The following is a 21,275-nucleotide window of genomic DNA, read 5'->3' as shown; positions in this document are numbered from 1 at the left end:
GCCCTCTCCTCAGTGTCTGAATCAGAGGCAAGAGTGACCAAGCCCAGCTTGGGCAACCTTTATCAAATGTCACACTCAAGAGCTCACGGCACCTTTAGCATGCTCACACTGGCCCTGAAGCCACTGTTCCGGGAAGTTTCCCTCCTGGTGTGCAGAGCCACTGCGACACATCCTTCAGCTCTGTCATTTCCTCAGAGGAGCCTTCCTTTCTGAGCTGACACCTCTAGCAGGAGCCCAGGAGGCTGCCCACTACAATGCTTGTTTGATGAGCTGAACAATACAAATTTCACATGGACGTAGGCAGTGTCTGTACTCCCTACTACATACGGCTACAGTTCTAAATTAATCCAGGGCCATAAGCACCGGGCAAATATTTGGTGAATTAATGAATAGGTCATGAATGGACTTTGCAATGCTGAGAAAGCAGGAAGAAGCCAAGCTACAAGTAAAAGAAAGCCTTAAAACAGATTTTGTTCAACTTTAGAAAAAACTTATGACTTTTCTTGTTTTGTCACAGCCTGGAGACACTTAGATCAAAAAGTGGGTTCTAGGAAGCACTGTCGAGCTCTACACCCACAGAGCTAACAGTCCACATATCAAAGGATAAGAGGGACAAGGGACAGATTTGGCTCTGGCCTTTACCATTACAAGGAGGTGTCTAACAGTCGCCCCGCACACAGCTGCACCTGGAGAACGTTGTTAAAGTACCTGCTCTTGTAGGCTGGCAGTGCAAGGGGCCACGTTCAAAGGGACCTGAGGTGCTGAAGAGCTGGCTCGGCAGTTAAGAGCTTGCTGCTCTTGCAGAGGACCCAGGTTCGGTTCCCAGCACCCACATGGCAGCTCACAACTGCCTGTAGTTCCAGTCCTAGGCACTTTTCTGGGTGCATCTATGGGCACATCCATGTAGGGAAAGCATTCATACAAATAAATTTTAAAAACATTAGGAGGAAGAGTGGTGGTATTCTCCTAGTGAAAGACCCACAGGTAGTTCCATCGAGAAGGGCTTGCTTTCTCCCCCACACCTCCAGAACTGGAACGCAGAGCCCATAAACCGCCACACTTACCTCCTGCCCTTGTGCACTCGGCTCAGGTCTACTGAGTCCCTGCTGAACACATCGAACTCATCGTTCTGGAAGACGTTGTGACGCGATGACAACAGGGGTGTGGGGTCCGGCTTTACTTGTCTGGGGACCACAGCACAGAAATCAACTGAAAAGCCCTGCTGGCTAAGATCTGCCTGTGTCCCCTGCCCACTGTGCCTTCCTATCATACTGTTCACTCCATGTTAAAAGCTGCACCTAGGACAGGAGTTAAGTCCTTTAACGGGGAGCCTTTAATTAGGTTCTCCTTAACCTGGCCCCTGTCGAGGACCTGCAGCCACACCTCGCCCTCAATACCCTGCAGACCATGTATACCAGTTTCCATTTCACAAAAGCCCTCTTCCTCACTGACTGCCCACGATAGTCCTATGAGACAGGAGTTATAGGTCATTCAGCCTCTTAATTTTGGGGGTAGTGGCACTTGCTTTTGGTACCAGGGATGCAATGTACAACCTCACATAAACTAAGCCTGTACTCTACCACTGAGCTATACCCTCAGCTCCTAATCTGTCTCCTTCTGTCTCAGCACTGTCATTTGTAAAATGGAACACATACATTGTGTTCCATTGGAGGAATATGTCCAAAGGCACAAAGCAACTTCATTCATTTGGCAAACATCATTAGAAACATCTACCTGCGTCCTTGTTCTTGCTGTCTCCTGAAGCTTTTGGGATAGCAGTGGACTCAAACCAAGAGGTTCATTGCTGAGAAAGTGAGTGGCTTGGCTGTTCTAATTCAGAATCTGGGAATGTGCTAAGGATGGCGCAGGTCTAGAGCTGGGGTGTGTCACTGTCCTCTGCCACACTGCTAGGGTAGTACATCCTCCTATAGGATCTGGCAGGGACAGCCAGCTGTGTGCTGAGAACCTTGAGGGCCCCAGGTTTGCTTTCTTTAAAGAAGGCACTGGTTCACACTGTTGGAAACTGCTGTGAAAAAGATGCAAACAGCCCCAGACTAGGCAGGAGCAAGAGGCAGGGGACCTCTGCCTTGAGGACTTCTTCCCATTTGTCTCTCCCACCTTTCTAGGCTTCGGTCCAGCTGACTGAGCTCAGGGGCCAGCCGATCCTCCAGGATGTTGTTGATAACCCGCTCTGAATCATAGCTGTAGTGCTCCAGGCAGGCCAGAATAAAGCCCTCCCCGAGGTCTGGCAGCAGGTCCTTCACTTGGGAGATGAGTGAGTCCAGTTCCACACCGCTCACGGCGGGGCCCACGGCAGCTGCTGCACCCATGCACTGCAACAGAGAGCCAGAGTGATACAGGACTGAGCTGGGCGGGAATAGGGTAAGAGTCTCCAAACAGCGTTGAATTTGGCAGCACGGGCCCTGGCCTTGCCTCTCCCTAGTTGTCGGACTTTTGCCAAGTGACTGAAATCGAGCCCCTGTTCTTCTCATCTGTGGAGGAAGGGCTCTATGCTTTCCTAGCTGAGTTACCTCTGTTAATCTGTTTTGGGGCACTGCACATTCTCTCTCTGAACTGCTTCCTCCTTATGGAATGGACAAAGTGTCACTAACTCATAGGTTATTTTAACGGTTCAGTGAAGAGATGCACATTACCCACAGGGAAGAGTGCCTGGCATGCAGAAAGGGCCTCCGTAGATAATCATGTGTTAGTGTCAAGGTCTAGCCCAGCTCTGCCAAGATGACTGTCTAGAAGGACAACAGCAGCTACCAGTGAGGCTGTGTGGGACACTCCCTTAGGGAACATTCTTCTCAGGAAGGACACGTCATCTCAGATACCACCCAAGGTGCCTTCATTTTATAATGCTTTTTAAGGAGACTGGAAAGTAAAAACAATAAAGGGCTGGAGATAGACCTAGTGGTAGAAGCATTAGCAAGCACAGCATTAGCAAGACCCTGGGCTCAACCCAGCACTAGGAAAGTCACGGTGATCAGGATGATGATAAAGACCTATACTGAGGCCCCAAACAGGGAAGAAAGGGGTCTAATGGGAACTAGCGTCTGCTAACGGAGGTACTAAGGACCAGCTCACAAGTGTTCCCTATAGCTAGCATCCCCAGGAATCCCAATAACCTACGGAAGCAGGCACTATCTGTACGTCCAGAAGATCAACTCTGTACAAAGAGTTGTACCACAAGAGATATGCGACATGCAATTGGCAAGCAGATGGGTTTAGCACCGAGCAGCCTGCCCTGAGACTGTGGTCCCCAAGCCTGTACCACACAGGGAGACGCCCTTCCATACAGGCGTGGCTGACCTTGAAAAGGCTGGAGAGGCAGCAGCAGATCCAAGGCTTCCCACCATGTTCAGTGGAGCCCTGTGACTCCTAGGAGGTGGGCCAAGCATCCCTCAGCCCCCGCCACCGAAGGAGCTCTGCCTTACCCAGGGTGGAGCTAGAGCAGCACAAGCAAAAGCTTCCCTCTCCCTCTTCATTTTACAGAGGTAGAACAAACAGCCCCAGCCCTGAAAGCTGCCAATCCCGAAGGACTCTCTTCCCTAAAGGCAGAGCAGGTAAGGGAGCCTGGCTACGCGCCTATCAAGAGGTGGCTAGGAGGTCTAAAGGATCAGGCTCCCCCAGATACATACCTCCTCATCGTCTTCCGAATTCTCCAGCTGTGATGGCATTTCACTGACTGGCTCTGCTGTCATTGTGACTCCGTTATTAGAATCCTTGGCTCTTGATGGGTCTTTAATGTCCTTGATTTTCTGTCTGTCCACCCCTTCCCATGCACCTTCCACAGCCTGTAGGATGTAGGTAGTCCGGGTTTCATCCCTAAGAGGTAGTAGTGTTAAGGGTTCTTGTGCTCAGGACCCGCTTTCACAGCTCTGGGGTAGTATGACTTCTCGTTCCCTGTCCAGGGTCTGATCACTGGTTTTTCCCAAGCGTCTTCTGGTCTGCCCAGTACAACAGCCAAAATACTGCCATGCAGGTCTCGAACCCTAGCACCTGCTGCCCAGCAGAGCAGCTCTGGGCAGAGAGGGCTAGGGATTACCATTGGTGTCCTGGACTTTTAGATGATATAACAGCTACTCTTTTCCTCTGATAGTCAAGAGTACTGTCACTGGACTGCCTGTCTTCCACTTTGAGGCTATTTTTAAAGGGCTGAGGGCCTACAGGGGGTCCCTGAGGCAGGACTGAACCTGACCCAGCAACAGAAATTGCCCAAAGGCCAGCTCCTCCCTAGCCTCCTTTCTCTCTGCCACTCTGGACACTGGGCCAGAAATCCTAGGTGACCCCCTTTCTCTCTGCTTTTATTCTAAGCCCACAAGATCCATGCAGGGAGGCCTGTAGTAGCCATCTCAGCCTCTGGTGGTCCCACGATAGTCACTGTCCTCCCAGAGCCAAATGGAGCCTTTTCCAAGTGTAATCAGCTACGTTGCTATGCCACTGTGCCTCTCAGCCTCCCATGCTCCCCAGCACCTGTAGCTTGTAGCCCAAACTTCTTCATATGTGTCACACAAGGGCCCTGAATGTTGGTCACACCCAGATCACTTGCCACATCCTCACCCGACACTCCCCTCCCACTGCCCCCCCCCCCCCCCCAGTCACACATGACACTGAAGGACTCTTCAAAGAGGCAGTTCTCTTTGTCCTCCAACTCCTGGGAATGCCCCTGTCCTCAACCTGAGCTTGGCCAGCTGTTTCCCTCTGATCCCACCCTGAGCTCTGCTATGTGATCTGCAGTCCAGCGTCTTCCCGTGTGACATTTCCTAACTGCCTATTTACCTGTCCTCATCTCCCTCAATGGGGCTCAAGGTTTCTAGAGTATGACATGATCACATGGGCCCAGACCCTCAGAACACACTTGGAGAGGAGGCTTCCCCTTGTTCCTCTATCAGAGCAAGTGCCACTTCCAGGAAGAGGAATTGGGGCCTTGTTAGATTTTTTTCTTTTTTCTTTTTTTCGGAGCTGGGGACCGAACCCAGGGCCTTGCGCTTGCTACCACTGAGTTAAATCCCCAACCCCCCTTGTTAGATTTCTTGATGTGACTATTTGAGGGTTACCTTCTACCCCTCTGGGTCCCAGCATGTCATGTCTGACCTAGTCAGGCCTTGGCCCAGTAGGCTACAGTAGGATACAATGCTGATGAAGCCTGCTGCAGCAAGCTGATGTCTTCAGCTACAGGGAAGAATGAGTCATAGTCTCGGAGGAATCTGTAGAGCAGAGCACAGAAAGGAGGGCCAGGGATGGGACTGTCAGGACAATGTCCTCTGGCAGGTCACCCCATACTGCTACCCAACTACAGGCTCCAGAGCCTCTGTGTCACGGTAAGTATATATTAGTGGCTCCAGTGAGCAAGACCTCATGGGACAGGAGGGAAAGACATAGGGCTGTCCCAGAGCTGGTCCCAGCTCAGCCCACTCACCTCTTCTCCTGCAGCAAAGAGCTAAAGATTTGAAGGAATTCTTCAATGAAGCCTTGAATGTTGTCACAGCTAGAAGAGGACATGAGGGATGATGAGTTCATGCAATTTAACGTGAGCTTCGAGTTCCGTGGATGCTCACCCTACCCTCTGCAGTCTCTTGCTAGTTGGAGAAAAACATTTCTGGGTTTCCCATTACGTTTGGCAGAGAGTAAGGAAGGAGCGAGGAGTGATGCGAAGGCCCACTATAGGGGTTGGGGATTTAGCTCAGTGGTAGAGCGCTTGCCTAGGAAGTACAAGGCCCTGGGTTCGGTCCCCAGCTCCGAAGAAAAGAAAAAAAAAAAAAAAAGGTGAGAAGGCCCACTATATGTAGAGGCTCCTTGGAGCTTACCTGCTCTCTAGAATGGGAAGGAGGCAGATCTGGTTCAGGATGGTGTGAAACACCTCCATTAGCTTCTTCTTGGAATGGGAGAGCCTCTGCCACATGTCACCCAGGAGCCTTTGATGGACAGATAGGAGAAGTAGACTAAGAGATGAAAGGTATCATGGGAACTTCTCCCCAGCAGTTACAGGTGCTTCCTCAGAGCTGAGGTAGTCCTAAAGGGCACTGATGGGAGCAGCTGACAGAAGCCTGCAGTATGGAGTAGCCAGCTGGGCTAGATCACGTCTCAGTTAAACGGAGGGTCAGGAACAGCTCGGTCAGTTACCAGGAACAGCTGAGCTTGCATTTAGGGACCAGCCATTATCTGCTAGGATTTGGGGTGGGGGTTGGTGGCCACTGAATTAATGGACTTGGGAGCCAAGAAGGACTCTCAGAAAATTCTCACAGGATGGTTTATGGCAAGACAGTGCATCATTAATATTTAAGTCCCTACTTGTGTGGTAGATGGTGATGAACACAGACGACTGGTCGGTGGGCAGAGACTGACATATTAGGCTGTAACTGGTACATCTATGGCAAACCCTCTTCCAAGAGTCAGGGGACACTGCAGAAGAAGGGGGTGACATACTGCGAGAGCCAGAGGCTGTGGGGGATTACAAGGACACAACAGGGCAGCTGCACATATGAACTCCCAGAGATTGTGACAAAAACGCACAAGACATGCACAAACTCAAGCTCGGTCAAATCCTAGTTGAAGGAGAGGTGGGCAGAGCCCAGCCCAGCTGAGGAGCTGTTGGGACAGGGAGAGTTGGCTTTCTTTAAAGCTATGGCCCTGTAAAGCTGATCTCACTTCAGTGGAGAGCACACATCTAAGAGTATGTAGGCAGCAGAGATTTGACTTCATAGGTTAAAAAAAAGAAGAAAAAAAGAAAAGAAAAAGGAGGACAGGGTAAGTCAGGAGGGAGAGTAGATCAGGGAGGAGTTAGGGAAGAGGTGAATACGGTCAAAATACATTGTAAGAAATTCTCAAAGAGTTAAATAAAAGTTAAAAAAATAAAGCAAGCAAACAAAAAAATCTCTGCTTGCCAAAGTGTTTCTTTTTAGGTTTCACACAAGTCCTCACAAAGCCGGCATTTTAAAAAAAAATCTCTTAAGGGCTGAGGGTGTATGTAGCTCTGTGGCAGAACATATGCTTAGCATGCACAAAGTCCTTAGCACACAACATGAAAATAAACCTCAGGAATTGTAAACCAAACAAACAAACAAACTGGGGCTAGAAGGCCACTAAGTACAGGACTGGGAGCCCAGTACTGGCCTGCCCTCAGGCTTCCCTCCCCACGCAGCACTCCAAGTGTTGTCCCTGCCTCACTTGCTGTCTTCAAGCCTCCTCTTCTTAATTGCAGACTCTATTTCCGGAATCGCCATCTCATAAAAGGAAGCTAGTCTGTAGAAGCAAACACAGTAAAAGGAGATTGGTTCATAAATACCACATTTTGGTGGAAAATGAAGCCAATCCAAAGGAGCAGAAAGGTTCGTTTAGTCCTCCACAAACCCACAGCGTGTGAATACCAAAGGAGCAGAAAGGTTCGTTTAGTCCTCCACAAACCCACAGCGTGTGAATACCAAAGGAGCAGAAAGGTTCGTTTAGTCCTCGCAAACCCACAGCGTGTGTCCCTGTGTGTGAACACCACGGGGTAACTGCAGGGGCTGTGCTCAGGAAAGCAGCTCACCCCCCACCCCCACCCCGAGACAGGGTCTTCCATTGTCCTGATGCTCAACAACTAAGTCAGGCTGACTGGCCAGAGAGCTCCAGGATCTTGTCTCCCAGCACTGGTATTAGGGGAAGAGTCACACCACACCACACCACACCCTACACTTTGATATGGTTCTGAAGAGATCAAACTCAGATCCTCACTTTACTGAAGTTAATCCACCCCTCCCAGCCCAGCCTAGCCCAGAACCATTTTCTGGGGCTACTCAGGAGCTTTTCTGAGCCTACCCAGGAACAATGTACTGTGCTACTCCAACAGTCTCATGGGAAGTGACCGTAACTTTGCCTATTTTAACAAAGTGACAAGAGGGTCTACGCAGCCCCAGGCTTGTGAGACAATGCAATGTATTTACTGAGAATAGGTTAAATATGCTCAGGACTTACATGTATTACACACTGTATTTGTTTTATGAACTAAGCCATATATAACTTTTTGCATCTTTTTTTTTTTTTTTTTTTTTTTTTTTTGGTTCTTTTTTTTTTCGGAGCTGGGGACCGAACCCAGGGCCTTGCGCTTCCTAGGTAAGCGCTCTACCACTGAGCTAAATCCCCAGCATATATAACTTTTTAAAACGATTTATTTTAGTTATATGTGTGTGTCTGTCAGCTGGTATGCAGAAATAAGTACAGATGTTAGGCTTTCTACAACTTTTTGTCTGTTTTGGGTTTTGAGACAGGGTCTTACTATGTAGCTCTGGCTGCCCTAGAACTCTCTCTGTAGACCAGGCTGGCCTTGAACTCACAAAGATCGGCCTGCCTCTGCCTCCTGAGTGTTGGGATTAAAGGCTTTGCCACCACCACCACCCAGCTGCACTGTAAGTCTTGGTAAAAAGTTACAAGCTAGATGTGGTGGTTGATGCTTGTGAATCTAGCACTTGGGAATTTGAAGCAGGAGGATCATAAGTTGGAAGCCAGCCTGGACTATACAGCAAGACGCTGTCTCAATAGCAAAACAATTAAAAATTATACACACACAGCAGGTCTGGAGAGGTGGCTCGGAAGTTAGAGTACTTGTTGCTCTTCAGAGGACCTGGGTTTGGTTACTAGGACCCACATAGTGATTCACAATGTTTGTAACTCGTTCCAGGAGATCTGAGGCCTTCTTCTCTACTCTACAGGCACTAGGCATGCACACGATGTACATACATGCATACATGCAAAACACACTCATGAACAAAACAAATCTATAATTTCTTCAAAAATCATACACACACATTCTGCGTCCGGCTCAGTTACAAGTGACTACACTTCCAGTCACTTGGGGAGCTGAGGCAGGAAGATGGCTGGAGTCCGAGGCTAGCATGGGTGGGCGGCACAGTGAAGCAGCTGTCCTTTTCCTGCAGCACTCCAGGCCTACCCTCTCACTGTGTACTTAGCCACAAGAGTCTTCCTTCCAGGGGCCAGATTTGCTGCTGCACACAGGACATGCTGCCCTGATAAATGACAGAACAGTTCTTTTCTATGGTCTAATTCTTCCTCCAAACACCTTAAGTTTTCCAGAGTCAGGGGTGCACTAAGTGCCTAGTGCTGTGCTGAGCTCATGCAGGTGCTCTGCAAGCGTGTGCTGTCCTCTGGCAGGCTTCCCGCAACGTCTATGTCACTGCAGCCCTGCACATGGCAGGGAATAGTTAAGCCAGAAGGAACAAGCCCCACTAGACACTGCATCAGCAGAGACTGGAGAGGGCTGTGGGGCCCAAGCTGGTTCAACTCTTGCCAGGTTATGCTGTTGGTGGGAGGGTAAAACTAGAACCACCCCCTGTGGAGGGTGATCTGGCAAGATGTGTGAGAATTAAAGACGCACATGCCATCTGTCCCTGCATTTCTACTTCTAGGAATTAATCCTCAAATATGCTTGCAAAGGTATGAAGTGGTGTGTGTACAATGTTATGTATTTTGAAACAGCAAACAACTGAAAAAAGGAACAAAAAATAAAAAATCTGTTGCTTGTGTCTAGTGCGCCAGATGCATAGGGCGGCTCAGTCACCCTGAAGACACTGAGTCGTCTCCCCCAGACACAGCTTTCAATCTTTACAAAGTGGGAGCGGGTTGGGAGGGCAGTTCAGTGGTAGAATTCCTGCTACGCACTTATAAAGACCTGGTTTCATTCCCATCACTGCAAAAGGAGTAATAAAAAGCACACCTTCCTGTTCTGCACATTTCTGGAAGATCCCATCCAAACTAATGACCGTGCTGACCTGGGAGGAAAGAACTAGAAAGGGGGAGGAAGACAGTTCCCCAGATATTTTACACTGTTGTCTCTGTGTTTGTGTGTGTGTGTGTGTGTGTGTGTGTGTGTGTGTGTGTGTGTGGGTGTGTGTGTGTGTGTGACACGTGTAAGGGTGCCCTCAGAAGCCAGGAGACCTGGAGCTGGTGTTACAGGCGGTTAGTTGTGAGCCTGAGACATGGGTGCAGGGCAGACAGACCCTGCTCTTTACTGCCGAGTCATCGCTTTTTGGAGTCTGTCAAAGTGACAGCGACACTGACTCCTGACCAAGAGCAGACACTGCACACTTGGACGAGGGCATGGCAGAGGAGAGTGGAGCAAGCTCTTTGGATCGTGTGACCACTAACCCAGTGTGTGGGAACTGGGATTGTGTGGATGTAGCTAGCAAAAGGTTTTCACGTCTGCAGCACAGGCTGGAACAGGTTGGGCCAGCTGCAGGCTATAGATGAGTCAAAGGCAGTCACTTCTAAAGTACATCCTTCCTTCCCCATACTCCAAGATGGGTGGGGAATCTTCTGCTTTCACCATCTCTTGCAGGAAAAAATCTGCTCTTCCAGAGCTTCCTCCCTCAGAGGCCATCTGTGCTCATTGGGGAAGATGCTTGGACAAAATGAGAAAACTGCTTAAAGTAAATGAAAATAGGCAGAGTATAAAATGCTGAGAACAATGTAATTCCTGAGGTGATTTCAATTTCTGGTTTTCTATCTTTTTTACATTTCCACATGCTCTCTTATTATTAAAAATACATTTTCTCCCCGAAGTGGACAGCTACAGTCCTATCCCAAGCTCGCTCTGATCTGGAGAATGCTGGTCAGCACTTTATTCTAATGAGCCCAGGGAAGCTGATCGACTTGAATGTCTGATTCCCACAAGCAGAGGCAACCACAGAGGAGTCAGTCAGAGGACCAGCTGCCATCGCTGGCACGTGTCAGAGCTAGATACATGCTTTGTTGAATGGGGAGGGTAAATGGCAGAAGGGATGGATACATGGAGGGTAAATGGGAGTTGGACTGTTCCCAGAAGCCGCTGCAAATGGCTGGGAGTTGCCTGGCAAGAGTGACAGGTACAGGCCACTGGATATAGGCCAGCACTCTTGTTAGCAGGCAATGAGCAGGCTGCTGGTGCTTTCGTCCAGGCCTGGGAAAGCCCAAGCCCACGCCTTCCACCTTCTCATGATGCTAAGAGGGCAAAAGGGTCCCTTGCCATAGATTCTTCTGAGCTCTTGTCCATATCAGCACGCTGGCTCTTCACTAGGACTCTCTGGACTGATGCCTCCTATGGTGTCCATACGAGTAAATGCCCTACTCTCGCCAGCATTCCACAACTCTCCACAACCTGTCACTAAATAGTAAAACCCAACTCCTTTTTCTGGAGTCCTGAACCAATTTATCAGGCTACATTCCACTCCCTGGTTCTCTCTGAAACAGTCTGGGTGTTTTGGTTTTGTTGTTGATTGTTTATTTTGAGACAGGATCTTTTTATATAGCCTTGGAGATCTTTGAACTCTCTTTGTAGACTATGGCCTCAAACTTATTGAGATCTGCCTGCCTCTCCCTCCCAAGTGCTGGGACTAAAGGCATGTGCGACCACACCTGGCAGTTAGTTAGTCTGGGCTTTTTGTACATTTCATATCTGCTTCAACACCCTTCCTGTTACCAGACTCTTTTTTGTCTTGAACATTTGGGTCTTTCTTCTTTACCTTAGCGTTTAACTAGTTATGCTGACTGGGACTCAGGTGACTCTGGCCTTAGCTTCCTGAGGAGCTGGGATGGAGAACCAGCCAGTGCACCAAGCTTCCTGCTCATTGTTTAAGGCTGGTTTTAGAAGTCATTCTCCTTTTGCACACCCCTGCACCAAAGAAACACTTCTGTGGTTTCATTATGCTGGTTCTTACTGGCTGTCAACTGTGTCCCCCGATAAGACACACAAAACAAACAAGGCAGACTTGAAACTGTCGTCTTGCCGTGGGTTTTTCCTCCCTTATCCCATTCTTAGCTACAATTGGGAGGGCTCTTCTCAGCAGAAGTTTTACTTAAGTTTCCCATTGTGTCCCCAGGCTGGAGGATGGGCAGGTATATTCTTACAATGATTTATTCATTTTAACTGTATGTGTATTGGTGTTTTGCCTGCATATGTGTCTGACTCAGGGTGTCAGGTCCTCTGGAACTGAGGTTATAGACAGCTGTGAGCTGCCATGTGGGTGCTGGGAATTGAACCTGGGTCCTTTGCAAGAGCAGCAAGTACTCTTAACTACTGGGCTGTCTCTCCAGCCCTGGTCTGGTATATTCTAAGGGCCACATCAATATGTATTTGAGTGATGTATGGATCAGAGCCCTTACTTTAACCTTTAGTCCCACTGTACCTGTAACAAAAGTCATGTTTCTGGAAGGTTTGGCAGGCCAAAGGGAAGATGTCCAGAAAGGCCCAGAGTGTGGTGGAGGTGTCACACAGGTAGAGAACAATGTCCTTTAATTCCTGTTATCAAAAGAAGACATAGTATTACTCTTTCTAGCCCCACAGACAGTTCTGCAGAGGGTCTGAATCATAAGTGACAAAGCCAGCGTTCCCAGCAGGCAGGAAGTTGCTTGAGAGGAACAGGGCAGTGGAGGCAGCCAAACAGTCCATCTCTGGGAGGGTAATCTGGGCCACCTACTCATTCTAAGTCTCAGAGTTTGCTATTGTAGCTTAGTGGCCTATATTCAATGACAGCTAAGGTCACCTGATATAGTCTCTTCTACCTGTAGGAAAATGAACCCTGAGTCTGAACACTGGGCTCAGGGAGAGATCACCCAGCCACACAAGCTCACTACTCCTTGCTCCCATTTTAAAGAGGGTTCACAGAACATAAAGTGTTTGCTTATCCACTTTGCTGATTTTCATACCAACTTGAAGGAGCAGGTTGGATGGCTCCTGGGCTCTCCATGTTACAGGTTACAGAGGGCTAAGATGATTTGCTCCCTCAGCTGCTGGCATGTATGCTTCTGAAACACTTGCTCAGTGGATATTTTCCAAGACGGTAACTCGCACTTGCCTCATTCCAGCTGTCTGCAGTGATTAACACAGCACCCAGGCCCCTTAAATGTCCATTTCCTGTATGTCATTCTCAGTGGAGTTCTAAGTGCCATCAGATGAGTACCATGTCTGCTTCTGCTTGCTGCTTTATACCCCAGCTCAGCACAGGGCCTGGCATACATTGGAGATCCCTCAGTATAGATTCACAGAACCAATGATTGGTCCAAGGAATGAGCCTGCTGAGCAGAACTGAGGACTTGACCCAGTTCTCAAATCCTCATGCCTTGCTCTTTTTGGTGCTCCATAAAGGTTTCCCAGGGAGGAACAAAACCTACCAAAAAGTCTCTTAGCCCACAGGACAGGAAGAAACACAGATTAAATCCAAGGCAGAGGTCAGGGGAGGGGAGGAAATGCTGTTCTTATAGGACTGACAATCTTCTCAGCCCAGGACAGCCAGGCTTTGGCTGAAGGTCCCAGCAAGAAGTCGGGTTCAGGGGCAACCTTACCAAGAGAGGCATGTCACTGGGCGTCAACCGAGGCCTCTCCCCGAGTTTCTGGGGTATGGTGTTTATTCCATCCCCTTGCAAACCACAGTGCTGGAGGATATTGCTGAAGACCTAAGAAAAGCAAAAAGGGCTTTCATCCACATTCTACTGGACAAGCACCGAGGATCCCACCCCACAACTAGAGACATGTGACCCAAGATCCGCCTTAGAACCTAGAGACAGAGCATCCAATGGGATAGTGGGCAGGATTAAATGTAAACCATGTAGGGCTGAGGGTGTGGCTCAGTGACAGACTGCAGGCCAAGCACATGTAAGGTCCTGGTCCCAGGTTGGGTGTGGTTCTGCATACCTTTAATCCTAGTACTCAGAAGGTAGAGGTAGGTGAATCTCTGAGTTCAAAGTCAGCCTGGTCTACACAGCCTGTTTCTAGGCCACAGTGAGAGCCTGTCTCAAAAAACAAAACCCTGAGTTCCATTTTTAGTAACCATACATACATATAAAATCTAAACTCTCAAGAATCCTCCATCTATGATTTGACTGGATAGACTCAACAAATATATAATATCTGAGAAACACCTTCAACAATATTTAAGAGTTTTTTTTAGATTCCTTTATAGGTGATTATAGGATAATTTTTATATATGTGTGGATATCTGTGTATACATATACACTCTATCTATCTATCTATCTATCTATCTATCTATCTATCTATCTATCTATCTATCTATCTATAGTTTGTTTTGTTTTGAGTAGGGTCTCATGTAAGTCAGGATGCCTTGGATCTCACAAAAAAGACAAGGATGACCAATTTGAACTCCTAATCTTCCTGTCTCTACTTCCCAAATTTAGAAACTATAGACAAGAGCTATCACACTCAGTGATTATGGGAATTTTGTTAAAACAAAAGACAAACTAACAGACTCAAGGGTTGGAGAGATGGCTTAGTAGTTAAGAGCTCTGACTGCTCTTCCAGAGGTCTTGAGTTCAATTCCCAGCAACCACATGGTGGCTCACAACCATCTGAATGGGATCTGATGCCCTCTTCTGGTGTGTGTGAAGACAGCTACAGTGTACTCATATACACTGAAAAAAACAGGGGTTGGGGATTTAGCTCAGTGGTAGAGCTCTTGCCTAGCAAGCTCAAGGCCCTGGGTTCGGTCCCCAGCTCCGAAAAAAACAAAAACAAACAAAAAAAAACCCAAAAAACAAACAAACAAACAAACAAAAAAAAAACAGGGGTTGGGGATTTAGCTCAGCGGTAGAGCACTTGCCTAGCAAGCGCAAGGCCCTGGGCTCAGTCCCCAGCTCTGAAAAAAAGAAAAAAGAAAAAAAAAAAAAAGACTCAAAAATAGAATCTGTCATAAAATCAAGCAAGACTGAATTGGCAGTACTGTCTGTCTGTCTGTCTTCCTCCCCTTCTTTTTACTTATTTGCATGTGCGTGTACAGGCATGTGTGTGAAAGTCAGGGGACAACTTGTGGGAGCCCATTGTCTCTTTCCACTATGTGGGTTCTGGGGATCAACCAGGTACTAGGCTTGGTGGCAGGCATTTTGACATATTAAGTCATCTTGCTAGGGCATATGATTTTGATTTTTGTAATTAAAATCTTAATTTTGAAGCTGGGCATGGTGGCATATACCTTTAATACTAGCACTTGGGAGGTAGAGGCAGGCAAGTCTTTGTGAGTTTGAGGCCAGCCTGGTCACAGAGTGAGTTCCAGTTCAGCCAGGATTACACTGAAAAAACCTATCTCAAAAACAAACAAACAAGGCGGGACAAAACAAACAAACAAACAAACAAAAAACAAACCAAAAATTTATTTTTGTCTTTTTGAGATCAGGTCTCACTCTGTAGCCTTGGCTGGCCTGGGAACTCAGGACAATCTCCTGCCTTAGCCCCCAGAGCTGGGACTACAGTATGAGCCTCCACGCCCAGCTCCTTTTAGCTTTTGAACATTTCTCTTATTTTCTACAATACACATTAATCTTTCACAAAATGGCTTTATAAACCCTCACAGCTCCAATGTGAGAAATGCAGGTCTTTGAAAGGAGTAACTGTGGCCGCTGGAAAAGGAGACAAAATACAAACCGAATCCTTTTGTATGAGGCCAGATAATCTTCAGATGTCAGTCTTGTTCAAGAATGGTGCCGGGTGAATTGAAAGGCAGCCAAGGGTAGGACAAAGACCGTCTGGGAGATGAGCTCTTCCTGCCCCCACCTCTCCTGTTCCCTCCCCGTCTTCCCGCACACATCAGTAGGGAATGCCCTACACTGTGCTACACTTCAAGGTGAGACTGAGAGAGGAATGGAAAGCAAACATTTCTCCCAGGTTCCTCGAGAAAGATCCAGAGACTCTGCTCTCCCCAGGGCAGGGTAAGAGAAGATACCTGAAGTATGGTGGGAATGGTTTCGTCCAGGTCATTATAGTAACTTGGCTGCTGGGTAAATATGTTTCCTAAAAAGAGCAGAGAAAGAGAAGAAGTGGGAGAAGTCAAGAGGTCAAGGATGGAGAGGACATATTAAAATTGGTTATCAGTATGACCTTTCTCCCCTCCTAAGCCTGCCTGTGGGGAGGAGCTAGGATGAGTCTTGGTCTCAGGCCCAGCTGGTACTGAGCTTTGTCCTCAGTGAGAAACTTCCCAGGACTGAGAAAGGAGGTTACTCAGTACCATTTAACTTTTTAAGTACCTTTGAATTACGTAAAACAATCAGCAGCCCTGTCAAACCAGCTACTCCTGATGTCCTCAGGGAGTGACCAAACTTGGGCACCATGCCTCTCCCATGATAGCACTAGTTGTGGAATTAGGACTTGCATTATGCAGGAAATTTAGGAACTATGATTCCCTTATTCAATAAACCTACAATAACTCATGATTCTTGCCAAGCCACACCTCAAAGAACGTGAGGAGACACGGGGGGAAATGTCTCTGGGAATCCCGATCCACCCTCCTGCCGACCAGAGGCAGGAACGAGGCATGGAGATGGACGTGGCACGTTGGTAGCTGTTGGGTTCCGATGAAGCCCATCTCTGACGTTCACTACTCTCTACCTGCTGCTGCATGTGCCTCCTTACATCACATGGTAACAAGGCAGAACCCAGTGTTTCACTGTCCTAATGGCAAGGGAGGAAGACCAGGGGAAGAATCATAGCTGAAGGTCACGAAGATGAGAAATGCCAGGAGCTTAAGGCCTGAGATACCTCATCTCACCATAATCTGTGCCTCTCAGGCTGGTGGCCAGCTTTGAGCCCCCATCTTTAAAGTGGTCTGGTTTCTATGTAAGTACCAGACAAAGTTTACATTTCAGTCCTGTTTGAGAAGGGCAAAGAGTATGTATAGCCAAGAGTAAGACAAAGTAACCCTCTAGGAGAGAGGAGTCTTTCTCTCTGCCTTTGTCTGCTTCTCTCCTGTAGTGTATATGAGGGGCAGAACATACAATACTGACAACACTGCAGCCCTAGTCCAGTTCCAGGGAAGGGAAACATGAAGGGATAAAATGCCAGGTGAGGCTGATGAGTTAGCAAGTAGATGAGCTTTTCATCAGCACAGTCCCAGAGGCCATTTACTCCTTGATTTCAAAAAGCCGAGTTTTTCTAGCCCTGCCTCCTTAGCTCAATGCCCTACCTCCCTGTAATCGATGAAGGTGTGCCTGGACCACCTACCCCATCCTCCTCCACAGAGGCAAGGCATGTTCTGACCCTACAGGGCCAGCCTGAACAGACTTTGATACAAAAAGCCCTAAGAAGTCTAGCCCTACTGGTACCCAAGACCACCACACATCACCAACCTACGAAGGATCCAGGGCCTCATTCTCTCCTGAGTGAAAAAAGCTTGAGAGAGACTGACTGAGGAGCCTGGCTGACTGCTGACATCCAATGCCAACCTGCCACTTTATTAAATTGGAGAGAGAAAGGGCCATGCTTGTCCCCACAGGGCAGCTCTCCCTCTCCCATCTTTTCTTCCTCATCATTCTTACAAGTAATTGCTTTGCCACAGTGTCTTTGTGGTACTGGAAGTGGAAGCTGCCCTTGTGCCTTCCATTCAAGGACTGACAAGAGATGCTCTGAGAGAAAAAGAAAGAGAAGCGCCTCTGTGGGCTACTTTACATCTGCCGCCACACACAGGCTCCAGGTGCCTGGTCTGTATCTTGTTTTGGATCAACCACCTTCTAGGAGCCAAAACTGAGAATCTCTTAGTAAGTCAGTTTAGAATCCTTGACCTGGTGATCCGAGAATAGTTTTAAAAGTACGTGGAGCTAGGCACAGTGGTGTACACCTAATGCCCCAGCATTTGGGAGGCAGAGGCAGAAGGAGCCTGTGTTCAAGTCTAAGCCCAGCTAGGACTTTGTAGCAACTTCTAGGCTGATCTTGGCTACACAGTAAGACCAGTCCCAAAACAAAACAAGTCCCCCAAAACATAAGAAAAGCCAGGCTCGACGGCCCACATCTGTGATGTCAGCCTGTGAGGCAGAGGCAGAAAGCTCCAGCCTGGACTTCACATCATTAATAAGGGAAAGTCATGGTGTGCTGTGCTGCTGCAAGCTAGAGGAACTTGAGAAGAGGGCTCTCAACTGAGAAAACGCCCACCAGAACGGCCTGTATGTAGGCAGCTCACAGGACACTAATTCTTGATTGATGCAGGAGGATCCAGGCAATTGTAGGTGGTATAACCCCTAAGCGGGGGGTCTTGGATGGTGTAAGAAAGCAGGCTGAGCAAGCCATGGAGAGCAAGCCAGCAACTCCTCACAGCAATTCTGTACCAACACAGCATCAAAGGTGTCCTTGCTTCTGACTCACAACGTACACTACCAAGTTCTGAAGGCCATTTTTCCTGCCCTATCTCTCTCTCTCTCTCTCTCTCTCTCTCTCTCTCTCTCTCTCTCTCTCTCTCTCTCTCTCTCACACACACACACACACACACACACACACACACACACCCATCTCTTCATTTTCTCCAAAAGTGTTGTTTCCTCTACAATCTGCTGCATCATCCTTTTCTGCTCCAGGTCCCCCAGGTCCTTGCCTTACTCCCACTATGTGTCTAGTTCCCATTGCTGCCTTAGTAGATTAGCCTTGTCACCTGATGGCTCCTCACCCTGCTCCAAGCTCCTAGAGGCTCTGCAGCCTCATCACGGTAAGGCCTTGCACTTGCCAAGTGCCTGTGTCCTGCCAGGCCGTGTTAAGTGTGTTGTGTTGCTCACTTTTCCCTATTCAACCGCACACCCCCTCAAAGAAGGTGGACCATCAGCCTTTTCTTTCTCTAAAATTGAGGCTTTGAAAGGCTCACTGACGTGGTGAAGCTGTGATACCCTAACAGAGAGCTGCGTGTGAGACAGGGAGTCAAGTCATCTTCACACTGGGCAATGCCACGCCTCAGAAAGCTGAATGGAGCCTTTCCAGCCTCTCCCTGGCTCCTGACGCTGCTCTCTTGTAACCTTCCACTCTACCCAGACTGGCCTGGTAACTGTTTCCCTGACTTCCTATGCCTTCTGCTGCTGACTCACCTCACCCTCTAAGTCCATAGTGAGTTTACACTGTTCCTCTGGGAAAATAAACAAGATTTCCCCACACGGGCAATAGTCAGACTCAAACAAGAAATTGAGATAATTGATGAAACTGACACGTGAAAATTTCACATGTATTATGACCTCATATATTAAAACATATACAAGGAAATGACCTGAAGTGAATAATAAATCAATAATAGACTCAAAGCATCTACTAATGGTCTTCCTGCTTCTTCACTCTTTCCTGTGGGTTGCGGATGCAGCTCTTAAGAGTGCTTGCCTAGCTGGATCTGATTTGAAGCCAGCCTGGTCTACAGAGTGAGTTCCAGGGTAGACAGGCATACACAGAGAAACTCTGCTCAAAAAACAAAAACAAAACAAACCTCTCAAAAACCAGTTATAGATTTCTACAGTTACATATAAAATTTAGATTGTTATAAGTGGCTTTATATATACAAATACCTATTTGTAATGGTTTTATATTCTTATAAAGTCATATACAAACTTTATATACAACTATATACATATGTATATAAATTCAGTTAGGAGAAAAGAGAAGGATGGGAGAGAGAGAGAGAGGGAGGGGACTATCCTGTTTGGGTTTTGTTTTTTTTTTTTTCTTTTCTATTTTTCGGAGCCGGGGACTGAACCCAGGGCCTTGCACTTGCTAGGCAAGCGCTCTACCACTGAGCTAAATCCCCAACCCCGGGTTTTGTTTTTAAAGCCAAGATCTACTATGTAGAGTAGGCTAGACTTAAATTCATGAGCCTCTCTTACTTTAGACTCCCCAAGGGCTAGGCCGTATAGTCTGGGGATGGGGAAGGCAGCAGGAATGCTCACATGAACACCGCCCGGCTGTAGACCCAATACTGTGAACTAAATTCAAGAAGGAATCAGCTGAGGCATTCGCCCTGAAGCAACCCCACCACTTTCCCTTCTGAGCAAGCCTTCCAGCCCACTTTTGCCTTAGGAAATCCAACTTAATGTCTCCTCTTTCCACAGCTACAGAGCCTCCAAAGTAAGACCCCACCCACTCTCAGCAATGCTGACTGTGTGCTATACTGGAGGGGGCCCTGAGGCAGGGAGCAGAAAGAGCAAGAGTTCCAGGGTCAATTCTTCATAGCTGTTAAGTTCCAGATTGGCTACCTGACTAGTACAGGCTTGCAGTCAAGTCCCTTAAAATTCAACCTGCTTTTTATCTGTAAATGGGGACAATGACAGCACTGACCCCAGCAGCCCCTGTGCACATCCTGTGGAGATAACAAATAGGATGTGCGAGTCATGACAAGAACCAGGCCACATTCCAATGAAGCCCTGCAATCTGCAACCTGACTTACACTGCCAAAGCAATTTCCCATTCCTGCCACTGACTGACACCTGTCCTAACACTAACACATCCAGATATTTTGTTGTTTTGGTCCCTATTGCCCAGCATGGCATAGACTCACTAGGTTAAGCCCAAGCTGGCCTCAAACTCACAACCCTCTTACCTCAACCTCCTGAGTGCTGAGATGATAGGTAGGCCCCATCCTGCAAGACTCACAGATTCTTGAGGCACTGCCTGCCACACTGTTTTGGTTTTGACTCCCCAGTCATTTATCTCAGAGTTGGCACATCTTTGTGCATATTATATATGTATGCATGTATTACGTGTGTGTATGCATGTATTACATCTGTGTGTGTGTGTGTATTACATCTGTGTGTGTGTGTGTATTACATCTGTGTGTGTGTGTATTACATCTGTGTGTGTGTGTGTGTGTATTACATCTGTGAAGTAGTTTCCCACCACCACCTGCCCCTAATACTCTCGTGCTATCTAAGACCAGCATCTATAGCCTCTGGTTTGGCCTGTGGGGCCATCCCGTGACACCCAGGTCCTCCATCCGACTTACCTATCATTTTCTGGAGCAGTGGTGAGTTGCCTTTCCCAAAGAGCACACAGAGGTCCAGGATCTTTGGGATGTCAAAGAGGAAGTTATTGTAGAGGATTTCTCCAAATGCGGATGGAGAAATGAAGTGGTCCTAAGGGCAGAATGCAGAGAAAGGGCAGAGACTGAGTGTGCAGTCCTGTAACAGCAAACACCTGCATGCTCATCAGCTGGGCACAGGCTAATCCCTGGCAGCACGCCCATACGGGATATATGCCTGAGCTTTATGAAAAGACCCAAAATTATAGTGGTTCTGCATTTCCAAGTAAATAGAAACACACTAGGAAAGAGTCAGCTGGGGCCTGCTTTTCAGTATTTATAGGTAAATCAGCAATGTCTGAGATTATATAAAAACACTTCAATAAAAAAAGAAAACTTGGGCTGGAGAGCACCGACTGCTCTTCCAGAGGTCCTGAGTTCAAATCCCAGCAACCACATGGTGGTTCACAACCACCTATAATGAGATCTGGTGCCCTCTTCTGGTGTGTCTGAAATCAGCTACAATGTACTCATATATATTAAATA

At 47.8% G+C, this 21,275-nt stretch overlaps 1 protein-coding gene across 2 annotated transcripts in view; it reads right to left on the bottom strand.

The window, feature by feature from the left end:
• Positions 1-21,275, bottom strand: part of Ascc2 (activating signal cointegrator 1 complex subunit 2) — a 44,280-nt gene that overhangs the window by 10,713 nt on the left and 12,292 nt on the right. For both annotated transcript variants that reach the window (XM_087584102.1, NM_001109091.1), the window contains 11 exons: positions 20,715-20,844; positions 15,705-15,772; positions 13,318-13,428; positions 12,162-12,274; positions 7,174-7,248; positions 5,814-5,921; positions 5,426-5,494; positions 5,139-5,213; positions 3,645-3,831; positions 2,119-2,333; positions 1,065-1,184 (listed from right to left, as the gene is read on the bottom strand). In XM_087584102.1, coding sequence (XP_087440228.1) covers positions 1,065-1,184; positions 2,119-2,333; positions 3,645-3,831; positions 5,139-5,213; positions 5,426-5,494; positions 5,814-5,921; positions 7,174-7,248; positions 12,162-12,274; positions 13,318-13,428; positions 15,705-15,772; positions 20,715-20,844 — 1,271 coding nt within the window. The remainder of the gene's footprint in view (positions 1-1,064; positions 1,185-2,118; positions 2,334-3,644; positions 3,832-5,138; positions 5,214-5,425; positions 5,495-5,813; positions 5,922-7,173; positions 7,249-12,161; positions 12,275-13,317; positions 13,429-15,704; positions 15,773-20,714; positions 20,845-21,275) is intronic.

Source organism: Rattus norvegicus, chromosome 14 (genome assembly GCF_021556685.1).
Source record: "Rattus norvegicus strain SHRSP/BbbUtx chromosome 14, alternate assembly SHRSP_T2T, whole genome shotgun sequence".
Lineage (NCBI taxonomy): Eukaryota > Metazoa > Chordata > Mammalia > Rodentia > Muridae > Rattus > Rattus norvegicus.
Note: the sequence above shows the minus strand (reverse complement) of the source record. Positions and strands in the feature narration are given on the sequence as shown.